The sequence below is a fragment of the Bos taurus genome, chromosome 13 (genome assembly GCF_002263795.3).
Source record: "Bos taurus isolate L1 Dominette 01449 registration number 42190680 breed Hereford chromosome 13, ARS-UCD2.0, whole genome shotgun sequence".
NCBI lineage: Eukaryota > Metazoa > Chordata > Mammalia > Artiodactyla > Bovidae > Bos > Bos taurus.
Window position 1 is genome coordinate 40,021,382 of NC_037340.1, and position 18,167 is coordinate 40,039,548.

At 44.2% G+C, this 18,167-nt stretch overlaps 1 protein-coding gene across 3 annotated transcripts in view; it reads right to left on the minus strand.

Annotated features, from left to right (window-relative positions):
- RALGAPA2 (Ral GTPase activating protein catalytic subunit alpha 2) overlaps positions 1-18,167 on the minus strand; it is a 278,035-nt gene that overhangs the window by 120,841 nt on the left and 139,027 nt on the right. For all 3 annotated transcript variants that reach the window (XM_025001044.2, XM_025001043.2, XM_025001040.2), the window contains 2 exons: positions 5,702-5,830; positions 34-162 (listed from right to left, as the gene is read on the minus strand). In XM_025001044.2, coding sequence (XP_024856812.1) covers positions 34-162; positions 5,702-5,830 — 258 coding nt within the window. The remainder of the gene's footprint in view (positions 1-33; positions 163-5,701; positions 5,831-18,167) is intronic.

The following is an 18,167-nucleotide window of genomic DNA, read 5'->3' on the forward strand; positions in this document are numbered from 1 at the left end:
GCTAACCTGAGATTCCGTCACGGCATCACGTACCTTGACATCTTCTGCTCCCATGGCGACTTCAGCAACTTCAGGTACCGGCTGCCGTAGGGGAATCTCGCGGTAGGTGTTCGGAAAGCAGACCAGAGACCCGAGAATGGTGAGGGCTTCCGAACGAGGTGCCTGCACACAGGAAAGGGGAATGAGACACACACTGACCTTTTTGTTAGAAACGTTAGATAAGCGACAACATGTTTTACTTTTCCACAACTTACAGACAGCTCTGCTGGGGCAATGGTCTCAGGGATGAAGTCACTATATGTTTACTGTTTTACTGCATGTTTTAAATACAAAGATTTTAAACGACTACCAGCAAAATGTTCAGATTTGCTGAAGTCGGTCAGGGAGCTCACAGCTTCTTGTTACATGACCTCCAGAAGGCAAGACCCACACCAGTCACCATCCAGGCCTGGTGTCACCTGACCCCTCACAGCAGGGGATGTGGCCAACAGCTCCCGTGCTCCGGAGAGCCCTTCCATCACTCAGACACCTTAGTGGATTGCAGAGGGGGCCTGACAGTCCCTGTGCTCGAACCCCTCATTTCTCAGGATCTGGACTCCGGAGTGCTGAGCCCAGTTCTTGGCCGTCTCCCTTCCTAGATCTACACTCACTTCTCCAGGACATACAGACCTGAGGCTTTAAATGCCTCCTCCATGTGGCTAACTCTCCACCACCACCTCTCTGTAGCCCAGGCTTCCTTCCTGAGTCCACATCTGTACACCCGACGACGTGTCTGCCGTCTCTGCTCGGGGTCCAGAAGGCACCTCACCCCAACAGGCTCGGCCTCGCCATGGGGTCCTGTGACTGCATGACGCCACCTGCCTCCAGTACTGCCCTCTCCTCTGCTGCTCTTACTTTTCTCTTTTTTCATGTTAACAAAATTTCTAAATGCAAAAGTGGAAAAAAATGTGATATCCATGGACCCAACACCTAGACTCAAGATGTTACTACTCTTGTCTCATTCATTTCTTTTTCATTTTTCCATTTCAATATTTAAAATTTGTTTAAAACTTTCCACTTTTGGGACTTCCCTAGCTGTCCAGTGGTAAAGAATCTGCCTTCCACATAGAAGGAACATACCTCAACATAATAAAAGCCAAAATTATGATAAATCCAAAGAAAGCACTATCCTCAATGGTGAAAAATGGAAAGCATTTCCCCTAAAGTCAGGAACAAGACAAGGGTGCCCACTCTCCCCACTACTATTCAACATAATTTTGGAATTTTTAGCCACAGCAATCAGAGAAGAAAAAGAAATAAAAGGAATCCAGATGGAAAAGAAGAAGTAAAACTCTCACTGTTTGCAGATGACATGATCCTTTACATAGAAAACCTGAAAGAAACCACCAGAAAATTACTAAAGCTAATCAATGAACATAGTAAAGTTACAGGTTATAAAATTAATACACAGATATCCCTTGCATTCCTATACACTAACAATGAGAAAACAGAAAGAGAAATTAAGGAGACAATCCCATCCACCATTGCAATTAAAAGAATAAAATACTTAGGAATAAATTTACCTAAAGAAACAAAAGACCTATATATAGAAAACTATAAAACATTGATGAAAAATATCAAAGATGACACAAATAGAAGGAAAAATATACCATGTTCATGTATCAGAAGAATTCAATATAGTGAAAATGAGTATACTACCCAAAGCAATCTATAGATTGAATGCAATCCCTATCAAGCTACCAATGGTATTTTTTATAGAACTAGAACAAATAATTTCACAGTTTGTATGGAAACACAAAAAAACCTCGAATAGCCAAAACAATCTTGAGAAAGAAGAATGGAACTGGAGGAATCAACCTGCCTGACCTCAGACTATACTACAAAGCTACAGTCATCAAGATAGTACAGTACTGACACAAAGACAAAAATATGGATCAATGGAAGAAAATAGAAAGCCCAGAGATAAATCCACGCACCTATGGACACCTTATCTTTGACAAAGGGGGCAAAAATATACAATGGAGAAAAGACAATCTCTTTAACAAGTGGTGCTGGGAAAACTGGTCAACCACTTGTAAAAGAATGAGACTAGAACACTTTCTAACACCATACACAAAAATAAACTCAAAATGGATTAAAGATCTAAATGTAAGACCAGAAACTATAAAACTCCTAGAGGAAAACACAGGCAGAACACTCTGACATAAATCAGAGCAAGATCCTCTATGACCAACCTCCCAGAGTAATGGAAATAAAAGCAAAAATAAACAAATGGGACCCAATTAAAATTAAAAACTTTGATACAATGAAGGAAACTATAAGCAAGGTGAAAAGAAAGCCTTCAGAATGGGAGAAAATAATAGCAAACGAAGCAACTGACAAACAATTAACCTCAAAAATATACAAGCAGCTCATGCAGCTTAATATCAGAAAAATAAACGACCCAATCAAAAAATGGGCCAAAGAACTAAACAGACATTTCTCCAAAGAAGACATACAGATGGCTAACAAACACATGAAAAGATGCTCAACATCACTCATTATCAGAGAAATGCAAATCAAAACCACAATGAGGTACCATCTCACGCAGTCAGAATGGCTGCGATCCAAAAGTCTACAAACAATAAATGATGGAGAGGGTGTGGAGAAAAGGGAACCCTCTTACACTGTTGGTAGGAATGCAAACTAGTACAGCCTCTATGGAGAACAGTGTGGAGATTCCTTAAAAGACTGGAAATAGAACTTCCATATGACTTAGCAATCCCACTGCTGGGCATACACACTGAGGAAACCAGAATTGAAAGAGACCCATGTACCCCAGTGTTCATCACAATACTGTTTACAATAGCTAGAGCATGGAAACAACCTAGATGTCCATCGGCAGACAAATGGATAAGAAAGTTGTGGTACATATAAACAATGGAATATTACTCAGCTATTAAGAAGAACACATTTGAGTCAGTTTTAATTAAGTGGATGAAACTGGAGCCTATTATGCAGAGTGAAGTAAGTCAGAAAGAAAAAAAACCAATACAGTATATTAACACATGTATATGGAATTTAGAAAGATGGTAACAACGACCCTATATTCGGGACAGCAAAAGAGACACAGATATAAAGAACAGACTTTTGGACTCTGTAGGAGAAGGTGACGGTGGGATGATTTGAGAGAATAGCATTGAAACAAGTATATTACCATATGTGAAACAGATGACCAGTCCAAGTTCGATGCATGAAACAGGGCACTCAAAGCCAGTGCACTGGACAACCCAGAGGGATGGGATAGGGAGAGGGGTTTGGGACCAGGGGACACATGTACACCCATGGCTGATTCATGTCAATGTATGGCAAAAATCACCACAATACTGTAAAGTAATTAGCCTCCATTGAAATAAATAAATTAATTATAAAGAAGGAATCTGCCTTCCAAATCAGGGGGTGCAGGTTCGATCCCTGGTCAGGGAGCTAAGACCCCACATGCCTTGTGGCCCAAAATACCAAAACAGAAGCAATATTGTAACAAATTCAATAAAGGCTTAAAAAATGGCCCATTTTAAAAATAAAAAAAAAAACTTTAAAAGAAGGTTCTACTTTCAATAAAGCAAATTCAAGACACTGTGTCATTCCACCTCTGTGCCCTCCAGAGGGAACAGCTGACTTGTGTTAACTCAAAATTTTGACTGAGAAGCTGTGGCCCCATCCAAACACCCTCTCACTGGTTCCCTTATGATTTTAAACCTCAAGTTTAAACTAAGGCTGTGGTGGTGGTGGTTTAGCTGTTAAGTCATGTTCAATTCTTTGCTATCCCATGGACTGTAGCCCACCAGGCTCCTCTGTCCATGAGATTTTACAGGCAAGAATACTGGAGTGGGGTGCCATTTCCTTCTTCAGGGCACCTTCCCAAGCCAGGGATCAAACTTGCGTCTCCTGAATTGCAGGAGGTTTCCTGCATTGCATGTGGATTCTTTACCGACTGAGTCACCATCTTAGCTGTTATTAATAAGCTGCAGTGATTCAAAGCAATTTGAAGAGGTACTGTCTCTTTATGCAATGCAACTCTTACATTCACATTCTCCTATTTTCTCTCTTTCTCATTAAAAAATGTTTTGGAAGGCTACTTTAATAACTCATCTAGCCAAAAGATAAATTTTCACTGAGAATGACCGTCATGCATGAAATTATCACTAGAAAGGGCACCTGCATTTTCACAGGAAACTCTCAGAGCAAGTAAATAAAATTTCAGTAATGTATGATTTTCCTTCCTCTATCCTCTTTTTCCAATGCTTTTTTTTCCCTGAAGTTTTTCCATTTTTTTCCAAAGATTTTTCAATGCTGATTTGAATGATTAAAAATAAATTAGGAGATTCTTAGCGAATGATTACCCTATAATCTTTTTCAGAAATAAGTATGAAAAGTTGTCAGAATCTTTACAAAAAAAGTTAAATTCAACATTTTCCTTCCATTTTCCACTCATCCTTCCCTTTTGCTCTCATCTCTCTTCCCTTCCCTTTGCTTTTTAATTTATCCTTATAAGAAAAATTGCATGAAAGTGCCAGCATGAAACACCAGTGATACAAAGTATTAAGAAACAATTTAATTTAAAATCCAGGGCTGGAGTTTGAATTTGCCCTGAGAAAAAGAAATAAGGAGAATGAAAAAGTAACAATGTGTTAAAAAAAAAAAAAAAAAACTTAGGTAGCTGGATACTCACATTGAATTTAATACCAGTTCATGACAAACATTAAAACTAATTTATTTACACCATCTGAACTGAATTCATGTCCAACTCTGCAACCCCATGGATTGTAGCCTAGAGGGCTCCTCTGTCCATTGGATTTTCCAGGCAAGGGTACTGGAGTGGGTTGCCATTTCCTTCTCCAGGGGATCTTCCTGACCTAGGGATCGAACTCAGGTCTCCCGCATTGCAGGCAGACACTTGACCACCTGAGCCATCAGGAAAGCCATTTGAAGAGGGGAAAAATGGGTCTGGACAGGTAACAACCGTACAGAACACAGATGTGTACAGAGTACAGATGTGAAAGCCTTTAAAACAGATAAGAGTGTTCACTCAAAGGCATTAATACCTTGCCCTAATAATAACAGTATTAGGAGGTAAACATTGAGGTTACAAATAAATTCTTTCTGTAGCCCTTAATGCTCATTTAGTCCACTAGCTTCTAATTTTTTAGTATAAGAATTCTGCCCAAGTTTTAAGCCATATGAATAAAAAGATAAATATCAATTTTTTTGCTTAAATATTTTACAGTTCTAAGTTTATATTTTAAGAACATATTTTCTATTAGATTTATAATAACTAAGACTTAATAACAGAAAAAAGCTTCATTGAGTGTGTATACTCAAGATTCTCCCTTGACCACAGACGTCCATGTCGGTGCCACCATTTACTGAAAAATGCTAATGAGATTCTAGGAGGCGAGTCCTGCTTCTCACCGCGCAAATGTGCTGAGATATTAGTGAGGATATGATTTCTCACACTCTGGCCTTTTGATGAAACGCCTTTGCACCACCAGCGTGTCATCTTATCCTACAATTTCACACATCAGCTGCCAGGGCATCTACCCGAGAGCCCGGTTTCACGTTGCACTAATGAGTCAACACCTGTTAGGAGTGGAGAAATCTGAACCTTGTTAGCCACCAGGAAGCCTCCTGGGAGCCGGGTGTTGAGCATTGTCACACTCACCGCCAGCGTGTCTGCACTGAGGACCCTGCCAGCAGCCATGATGAAGTCCCCCACCAGCATGGAGAAGCCAGGCAAGCCCAGGGAGAAGAAGCGGGGCGGGCAGTGCCTTATGATGGTATTCAGGATATCCTAGAAGGGGAGAGAAGAAAACACCACTGTAACTTTCAAGACCACAGTTCCAAAGTCATCAGTTCATCTGTACATATGACAGCTCAGTTTCAGTTGTGTCTGACCCTTTACAACACTACGGACTGCAGCCCGCCAGGCCACTCTGTCCATGGCATTTTTCCAGCAAGAATACTGGAGTGGGCTACCTTGCCCTCCACCAGGGGATCTCCGTGACCCAGGGACTTAATCTGTGTCTCCTGTGACTTCTGCATTGCAGGTGGAGTCTTTACGGCTGAGCCACAAGGGAAGCCTGGTACATAAGGCTACTGTGTGATTATCTAAGAGAACACAGACTCATGGGACTTTTTCAGTGAGAAAGGTTCTAGGAGATGAGTTAGTCCAGAGCTACTATATTCACTTTATGGGTAAGAGAATGGAGATGCTAAACCATTCGTAGGATGACTTGTCTAAGATCTAAATCGTGGCATTAGGACCAGACGCTTCTGCCTTTTTCATGCAGAGGCAAGCTCCGTGGACGAGCTACAGGAGTCTTTGTGTGTGCTGTGTGTTAGTTGCTCAGTCGTGTCTGACTCTATGCGACCCCATGGACTGTAGCCCCCCAGTCTTCTCTGTCCATGGGATTCACCAGGCAAGAATACTAGAGTGGATTGCCATGCCCTCCTCCAGGGGATCTTCCTGACCCAGGGATTGAACCCGGGTCTCCTGCATTGCAGGCGGACTCTTTACCATCTGAGGAGTGTGGAAGTAGATAAATATATGAAACCTGCAAGCAGCTGTCAATTCTCAACTTCTTCAGTTCATGAAAGTCAAAGCACACTATTCTATGACAAACTCCTCAAGTCGACAGAGGTGGAAACTTCACTCCTTGGGTGACTGCAAGAGTGAAACAGTGGGAGTGGAGCGGGTATGAGGGCCTGCTGGGATGGATCACATGGTGGGCAGTGCTCTGGGTAGAAGTGGATGGTGAGACAGCTGTGCCCGGTACAGCGAGTGGACGATCTCCCCCGGACACCAGGCTTCTCACTGGTGGGTGGCCAGCTGGCCCCTGCCTGCCAGCTCTGTTCTAAGACTGACACCCCATTCCAGCCCATGGCAGACCGCCGCTCCCCTTCTGGATGGCATTCCTGCCATCCATGGCTGGGCCACATCTCTGAAGCCATCTGTGTGAGTGTTTGTGTGCAAAGAGGATTAGTAAGAAAACCACAAACTGTTTTCATGTTGTTCTAGGCCAAGTGCATTCATCAAATGTACTGAAGTGCTACAGGTATGTGACTTGCAGTTACATAACCTAGAATTAGTCCCCAAAAGTAGGAGTAAGAAGAAAAACACACCAAAAAACATCCCCCAAACCTTACTCAAATTTCAGGGTGGCCATTTGAAAATCCTTAAGATAATCCCGATTTAACTCGATTAGAGTAAAGGAGTAGTAATGTGCTACATCCTAACAGGTTAAGTCCTTTATAATAAAAATAACCTCAGTGAAAAACTTGTAAAAGAAAATTTTCCTGTGTTCACAAAACATTTTTCTATGGTTTCTTCCTTACACAGTCGGTTCACTCAGTGTCTACAAATCATTATGTTTATGTCCTTAAAAAATGACTGCGCAGTGCCTACTCTATTAAAACTCTTATATGGCAAATTACTTCACAACTACTAATGCAAGGTTTTAGCATTTCAGCAGACATTTTCCGATACTGAAAAATAGAGAGATCAAATAGATAAATAAGCAGATAAAAGGGAAGAAGGAAGGAGGAAAGGAAAGAAAAACCCGAACCACGCTTCTCCAGGGTTAATGTTTAAACCTGCTGTAATCACGTCCTTTGATACATTTCAGTGTCCACATCAGCCAAGGCAAACATTCTAGGAGCTGAGCAGATGGACACTGCAGTTTAGAAAGTGTGTGGTCAACTCTCGCTCCAGGAGCGGAACAAAAGATCCACCTTTTTCATAATGAAGCCTCTGATTAATGCCCTGGGCTCCTCACCACACACCTGTAATTACTCACAGAGGTACACTCTGCGCTGGGCCTCATCGAGGGGTATCAGGCATCAAGGTCTCAGGCAGCAGATGGAAGTGCTCTTCTGTTGACATCTGCTGCCACGAAAGGATTCGTGCAAACCTGGCTTGCAAGGTAGCAGAATGCCATGCATGGGAAGATTAATAATGCAAACAACCATGATGTTAACTTGGTTAGGTTTGCCTTCATTCCATCTGTTGAGAAGAGGAACTGAGCCTTGATCCCTGTGGATTTTTAACATCTTTAGCACATACTTAAATCACAGATTTTTTTTTAAAATCACTGGAATTGAGAGGTTTAATTTTAAAAAAGGGTTTTCTGGGATGAGTTTATGGGAATTAGGAACAAAATCCTTTAACAAGCTAAAGCCAGAATTTATACATGAAATCCATTTTTGCTTCACAAGTTTCACACGTGTCAGGGCAACGAGCTGCAAATGGGGCGTTCCAAAAACTAAGTTGCCACCAGTGCTGAAGACAGCAGAAGTGCGGGCAGCAAGATCAAGTCCCAGGCTCCCCACCCCCTGGACTGCAGCCAGGCTCTTCAACGGAACCTGTTTCTATGGGCAAGAAGATTGGAAAGAGAGGGCAAGATGACAGATGGCTGGCCTGGCCTGCCTGCCACCCACGGAAGGCGGCCCCCAGGAGAAGCGGAGCCGCCAGATACAGCAGCGCTGGGCTGGGGTTAACGTGGGGGTTAAAGGGGGGGGACTGTGTGGCCAGTTGGCCAACTTAGGGCCATATGCTGGCTTATTCCGCTTACCCACACTGAAATGGAACAGCCTGAAGACTACATCTTAGTGACGACATTTTTTGGAATCAGGAACAACTGGGGTGCTGGAAGGACAGCAGCTGTACCTTCCCAGAAGAGTGGGGTCCACCCAGTGCTTGGCCATTTCCGGGAGGAGCCCTCTCTTGCCTTCCTCTCCACACATCCCGAGCACAGTCATGGCTGCAGCCTTGGCAAAGATGGAAATCCTGAGACTGAAACTTTCCGCTCAGTCAGCAGGCCCTTGCAGAGACCAGACAGGACAGTGCTTCTCAAAAACCAATTATACACATACAACCCTCATGTTTTTTTTTGTCATATTCAAGTCCAAAGGGAACACTCTGTCATTTTTTAAAAAGTAACTCACTTTTTTTTCCCCATGTAAATAAGAATGTTCTGGAAAACCAGTATTCTGTGTCATGCATGTGTGTGTGTGCATGCTCAGCTGCTCAGTTGTGTCTGACTCTTTAAGACCCCATGGAGCTCACCAGCCTCCTCTGTCCATGGGATTTCCCAGGCCAAAATAGTGGAGTGGGTTGCCATTTCCTACTCCAAGGTATATTCCCGACCCAGGAATCAAACCCGTGTCTCCTGCGACTCCTGCATTGGCAGGCAGATTCTTTACCACTGCGCCATCCATGGGAAACCCCAGCCTATGTCATAGATAGGAAATAATCCTTAAATCAGTACAATTATAGTGAACCAAGGACACTGAATTTTTGCTAAAGGTTCCAGTCAGATGTAGGCTCTCCCTGTTAAAAGCGTAGTTTGCATCCTGGGTGGAGAGAGAATTCTGTCCCTGATCCAGCCGCCTGCTGGATCACAGTCACAGAGCTGGCAAAGCCGGGACAACAGCTCCTAGGGTACAACTCAGGGCTATTCCGTGCCTCCTCCTTTGTGGGAAATGGCCCTGTTCTGCAGTCAGACTCTGGCAGTGTAAAAAGAGTCCCAGGTCTGGGGGTCAAGGCCCCCTGCACGTGGTCGTGGACAGATCACACTGTGCTGAGAACTTCTGGTTTCTCTTCCAAGCAGGGGCTGATTTCCCCTGGACTTGAATGTATCAGGAAAGATGTGAACACACGCCTTTGTAAACTGGAAAGGGTCACACAGAAGTAAGTGGAATAAAAACATAAGGGAAGGACTATGAAGGATTTTTGACTTTCTGTAATTTACTTTGTAGAATTCAGTGAATTACTATTTTGCTGATGCTCAGAAAGAGCTTTTTAAAACATTTCAAAGGTGGCCCCCAAAGCCTCTTAGATTACATTCTCCCAGAAGTTAAAACAAATACAAATGAATGCTCTTAAATAATATCCTTAGCAAAGCGTTACAGCAACCAGCCAAAGTGTATATAATTCACAGGGCAAATGATGAAATAAAAATGGGAAAAGCTCTTTTTTAGATTTGCTAGAGCCTGCTCTTCTAAGGAGTTCTAGAGTTTACCCCAATCAAGTGAGTCTGATAGCAAAAATTAGTTTCTTTTCCACATTTTAAATGGACTGAAAATAATAAGCAAAACAATAAGCTGAATGAAAAATGGACTCTAAAATAGGAATGAAGATTATTCTTGAAAACTGACCAGCATGAAACTCTTTCATGTGCTTTTGTTCAAGGGAAATCAAATTCAATCTGCGAAAAGCTGTAGGAGGAAGAACAGACCCCTAAACTAGTATTTTCCTCTCGTTTTTGGTTAAAAGTCCACACACATGCTACACTGAGTATGAAAACTAGATTGTAAGATGATAATTATGGATGTACAGCTTATCCACAGATTCGGGTTTATGGGAAAGGAGCTGGTAGGAGCATCTGTCTCTTATCGCTGATCTTACAAAAAATCAGGTAATTCAAACAGAGGCGTGTTGCTTCCTCCCCTCCAAAGCACAGTTCTATAAACACGAACCGCATTCAGCCTAGTAAATGAATCGCTTTAATTGAATGCTATGTACACAGCAACTGGAAAAACCATAAGTGATAAGAAAAACATATGGTGATAGCAACAGAAATTGGTTTATTCATTTTGCATAGTGCTGTTTCTTTAGTTCTCTTATAATTGACCTTTAGAACGATAAATGTGTAAAATAATTTTGTTTATTATGGCTCCAAACCTTCCAACAATTACACAAAATGAAAATTTAAAAGGAAGGATTCATTCTGGAAGCATTTCTATTGTTTACATAATTGCACAGCTATAATTTAGTGCTCGTGTTGTTATGGAAAATAAAAAAGGGCTATTATAGGCCATTTCAATTCAAAATATTGCACAGTGGTGTCAAAAAATGGGGGAAAAATGTTCACTATAAAGCAGTTTAAAATGGATTAACCCTGAAAACAGAAACATTTCAATATAACATTCGATGAAATACAAGTATTCAAGAAGCAGCCATCCTTCACATGGAATTAGAAATGTTGCAACTGTACTTTCACACCAATTACATATATATTATTCACTTAATATTTGCTCACGGCCCAGCAGATGATGGTGGTAACACAATAGCTGGCCATCTGTCTCCCTGCTTCCTCGGCGGCCTCGCGCCCGCTTCTCGGAGCAAATAGATCCGGTTATTCCCCCGAAAGTCACTCAGACCTTCCAGGAGGCCAAACGGAATTGTTCAGAAATAGAATCCATGTGTGCGAAGTCGCTGGAGTCCTCCTTTCACATCTGAGGGAAAATGCTAAACCACTGAATGATTTCCTCACTAGTTTTCAGAAGACACCTTTTCTCTATAATAGTCTATGGAAAGTTCTTCTGTTTGGGAAGATGTGGACTGTTGGGATCCAGGTTATCCCATTAATCTGGTTAACAGATCCCGTCCGTGGAATTACTAATTAGCAGAAGAAGTGAATGCAGAGGGTTACTTGGAACACTACCCCTGGACATAATATAAGCTTTCTTTAACAATTAAAGAGGCAGGCACAATCCTTAAGTGCCTCGACAACAAATTTCTAAGTATCAATGATCACCTTATTGGTGAGGCTGATATGCTGAGTGACAGAAAAGTCTTGGCTTCTGAAGAACCGCCCCCACCAAAGTTCAATCCCTAGGTCCCCTCACTACTGCTGCAGAGTCTCTACTCCTCTACACACCACAAACTGCGACCTGGCCCCACCAGGCTCTACACTGGTTCAGGAAGGGCTTTTGCTGCTAAGAAGGCTTTATGACTATGGCCTGTAAGTCGATTTATGTTGATATATGGCAAAAACCATCACAATATTGTAAAGTAATTATCCTCCAATTAAAATAAATTCATTAATCTAAAAAAAAAAAGAAGGAAAGAAAACATAACAGGGACTTCTGGTGGCCCAGTGGCTAAGACTCGGAGTTCCCAATGCAGGGGTTCGGTCCCCCGTAGGGGAACTAGATCCTACATGCCTCAACTAAGAGCCAGTGCAGTCAAATAAATGAATAAAAATATATATTAAGAAAAAGAAAGTTGTAACAGATCATGTCATAAGCACTGCCCTTACAGAAAGTCACTGGAAATAAACACAGAGGACAAAGCTTAAAAATTACTTTCAAGATCTGGGCCAAGGAATACGCAGTACAAGCAATTCGTTCTCTGCTCAAAAGGCCAAGTGTGGTGTAATCTGTTTGGAGGAAAGGCAGAGATTTTTATGCGTGCTGGACAAATGTGACTTCTCCAGGTGTAACTATGTTACCAAGGCCAGGAGAAATATGACAGGATAGAGTAATTGGGTTCTGCCACTGGAGAAATAAAATCACCTCCTACTTCTCACCGTGAAAAGTGCTTTGGAGAAGACACAGCAAAGGAGAGAGTTACAAACACAAAACAAACTTCTAAGGGTCACAGGCATTGCTGCTTGAACCATATGCATAGGACCAGGGACAGAATTAGAAGGCAGATGGCAGAGAAAGCCACTGCAAACCACAAGCCCTACAGGAGAGACTCAGATTTTTTTTTTTTTTTTTTTAATGATTGCTTAACAATGAATCCCTCATCTGAGAAGAAACACTCAGCTCGCCTTTAAACTGATGAAGATAGGATGATTGCTCCAGGAAAAGGGAGAGACTGATTGGTTAACTGATTTTAAGAAACACTATATGAATTCTGATACTGGAGTTGACAATGTCACCAGCCTGTCTTACCTGCCTCTTTTTCTGTTTGTTGTCTATAAAAGCTTTAAATATAATTTACCCAGAATAAAAGTTCATGCTTTGGAGAGTACAACTCAGTGGTTTTTAATATATTCATGGAATCGTGCACTGTCACCACTAACTTGCGAGGCTGAGAAGGGAGGCTGCAAACCCACCAGGAAGTCCTGGCACATTTACGACTTCAGAAGATGAGGGACGCTGTCGAGAGTCACAGAGAGAAGGGACTTGCCAGCTGCCCCCACCCCCGCCCCCTGGCCCTGGAGATGCCTTGGTCTGCCTCTGTAAGGACTGTCTTAGCCGTGACCCTGATAAGCCTCAAATCCACAACATGACAGTTTGCACAACAGGCTGGCCTAATGAGGGTGATGCAGGTGCTTTGGAGCGGTGATTAACCCCTCGTGACGAGACTTTAGCAAGTGAGGGCTTCAAGGAGCTGCTGCTGGTAAATGGGGGGAGGGGAGCACGGAGGCTGTGTCGGGCTTCCCTAGTGGCTCAGATGGTAAAGAATCTGCTTGCAATGCGGGAGACCCAGGTTCGATCCCTGGGTCAGGAAGGCATGACAATCCACTCCAGTATCCTTGCCTGGAGGGTTCCATGGACAGAGGAGCCTGGTAGGCTAGAGTCTATGCAGTTGCAAAGAGTTGGACATGATTGAGGCGACTTTCACTTTCACTTGGAGGCTGACGCCAGTCTTGCATGTACAGATTGAGCACTCAGCTCACTGGTCACAGACACCTCGTTCTGGAAGAGGACTGCCCTGGTAGTCAGATCTGTGCACAAAGGCATCTGTGCATCCCTAGAATCTACCAGGGCCTAGGGAGTGGGGGAGTAGGTCGGAGGATGCTAAATTCTGCTTTCTCTGCGGCTACCACTTGCTTGTTGCAGAAGAGGCTGAACTGAGTCAAGTCTCTCTATGCTCTCCTCCACCCCATCCTTTGACTGTGTTCTGCAGCAGAAGCGGGGAGTCACAGCCTCACTGAGAACAGGCTGATCAGAAACACACTCAGTTCAGTTCAGTTCCGTTCAGTCACTCAGTTGTGTCTGACTCTTTGTGACCCCACAGCCTGTAGCCCACTGGGCTCTTCTGTCTATGGGATTTCGTAGGCAGGAATCCTGGAGTGGGTTGCCATTTCCTTCTCCAGAGTATCTTCCCAACTCAGGGATGGAACCTGTATCTCCTGCATTGGAAGGCGGATCTCCTTTATTGCCTGAAGATGCCAGGGAAGCCCCAGGGAGTGAAGCACGCACGCATATGTAGGTACCAGCCAGCCAGTCACACTGTCTGCAGGTTCACTGTTTGTCCTGTCTCAGCAATACCTCAGCTAGAAACAGACGCTCTTCATGACAGTGAACCAGTCCAACCAGTCCATCCTAAAGGAAATTAGTCTGAATATTCATTGGAAGGACTGATGCTGAAGCTGAAACTCCAATACTTTGGTCACTTGATGAAAAGAACTGACTCACTTGAAAAGACCCTGATGCTGGGGAAGATTGAAGGCGGGAGGAGAAAGGAACAACAGAGGATGAGATGGTTGGATGGCATCACTGACTCAATGGACATAAGTTTGAGTAAACTCTGGGAGTTGTTGATGGACAGGGAGGCCTGGCGTGCTGCCGTCCATGGGGTCACAAAGAGCGGGACACAACTGAGTGACTGAACTGAACATGATACTGAAAAGAAATTCTTAGAGAAAACCATAAGCTGAACACACTCAGGTGCCGCCCAAGGCCATGGCCAATGTGCAGGGCAGGTATAACTGTCATCACTACTGATGCCAAGCAGAACAGTTCCTCACCCTCACGCAAAGACCCAGATTAGGCTCCAACACACACGCCTGTTCTCTCAGAAAGAAGTACCGAAATCCACTGCGGGGAAGATTCACTAAGTCTCAGAAAGAAGTACCGAAATCCACTGCGGGGAAGATTCACTAAGTCTCAGAAAGAAGTACCGAAATCCACTGCGGGGAAGATTCACTAAGTCTCAGAAAGAAGTACCGAAATCCACTGCGGGGAAGATTCACTAAGTCTCAGAAAAAAGTACCGAAATCCACTGCGGGGAAGATTCACTAAGTCTCAGAAAAAAGTACCGAAATCCACTGCGGGGAAGATTCACTAAGTCTCAGAAAGAAGTACCGAAATCCACTGCGGGGAAGATTCACTAAGTCTGCGTGACAGTGTATTTAGTGTTCCTTGGGACCACAAAACCTTAGAGAAGGAAGATCTGAAAGGTCATCATTTGACCTTTCCATTTTATACACAGGGAGTAAGAGGTCAATCAAGGCCAGAAAGAGACCAAGGTGTGGACACAAATCCGAGCATCAGAAGAGAAACCATCAACAGGGACTCCCTGGACATCTGTGAGCAGACAGCCTTGAACATATGACACCACGCTGAGGGCGACATTTAGCTTTCAAGGGCAAAGTATTCTTTCACCTTGATCACTCTGCTTAAGAACGCAAATATATTTTTAAAGCTATACTTTCAAGTGAAGTCAACAAGTGGCTGCTGTGGCTTAAAAATGTGCTTCCGGAATGTATACACTAGACATGCAGCCCTGATGCCCATGAAGGTGCGATCGCAGGAGGGAGGCTCCTCTAAGCAGTGACCTCTAAGGGGCAGGGGGCAGCTCCATACAGTTGAGAGTGAGGCCCAGAGCGTAGGGACCCACTGGGGACCAGCCAGCCCTCCAGGGCGACCCAGGGAAGGAAGCAACAGGTGATGGGTCTTCACAGAAGCACCATTCTGCACATGCTCACCCAAGAGTTTAAAAAAAAAAGGTATTTTATTTTAACATCTTGTTACTAAAAGGTCCTCTTTTGCTAACATCTCTCAAGCCCACAAATACCTACCAAAGGATATTTTTCCAAGGAAGAACAAAAGAAAACTGTTGTTTATTCTTTCTTTAGAAAATGTTCACTCTGAACTGTGTTCCAGTAAATAGCATTAATAGCTGAACAATCTGCAATTACCACCCTGCCACTTATTGTTACACGTTAAAAAGAAATCAATGCACAAAAAGAGATTAATCCCCACAAGGAGAGCACTTCCTCCTAGAAACAAAACTTCCATTTTCAATGCTCTTCTTGACATTGTTTCCCTGTATCCAAGGCCAATCTTGATGGACCATAACTCACAATCATGATTTAAAAATCTCTTATATTAAAAAAAAAATCCCTCCCTTCCAAATGTAGTTGAAGCAGCCTCCTCCCCCAAGTAACTGTTTAGGACTTGAAACAGGAGAAGCCATCTCATTTCTTCTCTGCCTAAATGAAACATGAATTTTCCCAAGAATCTTCATCGAGTTCTAAATGGTTAAAGAGGATCTCATAGGTCAACAGGCGATATTCTGGTCACAGGGAATCCCTTCTGCTATCTGGCACTGGGGTTTCACTGTGCTCACCTTTCCAAGGCCCCCAAGACAGCCGCTAGGACCCTACTTCTTGGGACAAGAACCTGAAGCCAGACAAGCCCGTATGGTCATCCACATGCAAGGTCAGGGCTCAAGCCCCACAGTGGATGCCCCTTTCCTTAGTCTGCTTGTGTGGGGGCCAGGCCAGGTGGCCTAGGACAGATACCCCCAGAGTGTGAGAGGCTGCACATCCCAAATTGGTCACGTGCCCGGTGTGAACTGGACACTGGTGTGAACCAGACACTGGTGTGAACCAGACACCGGGCTGGGAAGTCCCCCAGCCTGATCTCTCACCAGACAGGGCTCTGGACCTCTGATGAAAGCCACCATCTGTGCCCATGGGCTGACCTGCCACCACACAGGCTGTGCTCTGCTCACCTTCTCCCTGTCAGCTCCCCTGGTGGCCTGCATGGGGGAACAGAGCCCCCCTGAGCCCCTCCCCGCTGTACTCACACCTACAGCCGCATCCTCACAGACAGATTGGGCTCCAGACAAGATACATCTCGGATATTTTTCATGTTGATTCTGAATCAATCAGTTCACTTCATGTGTTACTTCTTCAATTGATTTTTTTTTTTTTTAATTTATTGGCTGTGCTGGGTCTTCGTGGCTGTGTGGGCTACTCTCTGGTTGTGGTACAAGGGCTTCTCATTGTGATGGCTTCTCTTATTGCAGAGCGTGGGCTCTAGGTGCACAGTCTTCAGTACTTGGGGCTCCCAGGCTCTGGAGCACAGGTTCAGGAGCTGTGGCACACAGGCATAGTTGCTCCAAGGCAGGTGGGATCTTCCTGGACCAGGGATTAAACTGTTGGCAGGCAGATTCTTTACCACTGAGCCACCAGGGAAGCCCTCACTTTACAAGCTGAACCATAGGAACTGTACCTCCCTCCTCTTTTTTTGGAAAACCAGTCCCATGTTGGCAATTTCCATGCAGTTCACCTAAAACACCTGCCTCCCCTGCTTCAATCTCCCTGGTTAAACCTTCACGTGTTTTCCTGTTCTTGGTTAAGCTGGGAGCTTCCTTTCATCCTCTGATGGCTGCCAAAATGCATGGATTAATTCACAGGGCCTGGCCCTTCCCCTGCCCCGGCGTCCCTGCACAGCTTCTCTTTGCTGACTCTCCGGGTTGTAGTCTTTGCTGGAGTCCTAGGCACTGTAGGGTGTGACATGCCTGGCCTCTACTCACTAGATGCCAGCATGCCCCACTCCCCACTGTGACAACCAGAACGTCTCCAGACACGCCCAACATCCCTGGAGCTCCCCCACGGCCCAGGAATCCCTGTTCTCCCGTCAAAGGGGGTGAGCTTGCCACCGAAGAAGGTCAATGCCTGCTCTGAAACTGACGAAGCCAAAAGCTCAACCAGAAGGTCCAGCTCAGAGGCCACGGTCACCTGCTCCTCTCCAGGATGCACGTGGGTTCAGGGAGCTCTCCTGTGATTCCTTTGATAATCTATCAATTGACACATTGATGGGAGTGTCGACTCCCCCTGAGAGCCTGCTAAAGAAGATTCTGGAGACCTGGGCTTCCAGAGACCATGGACCTTCCAGAGAGAGGCCACGGGGTAAAAGAACATTTTCTCTGCTGCAAACTGTAGGCCAGCTCATACACTGCATGGTGAGCATATTCAGTAGGAATACAAGCTTTCAATTTTCCACATATATTGAGTTGCTATATTGCATTTTTATTTAATGTATGTCATGCAGATGCTTATTAGACCCTGATGGCTAAACAGATGTAGTTAGTATCCTTCACTGGTAGCATGTACTTGAAAGTCTTGACATTTTCAGCTCAGGAAGGGAAGTCCGACGAAAGCGTAACGCTGGCCTCTCAGGTGGACCGTTCCTCTCAGGACCACCCCCTAGGCGATCACCTTACACCTTTTGAAGCCGTGGAACAAATTGGCAGCCCACTTGTCACCCTCATCACTGAAGCCTCCACCATCTGCTACCTTTCACATAGCTCTACTTTCCTTAGGTGTCAAGGGGCTTGGACTGCAGCTTAATGAAAATAATTACTGGTTTTTACAGCT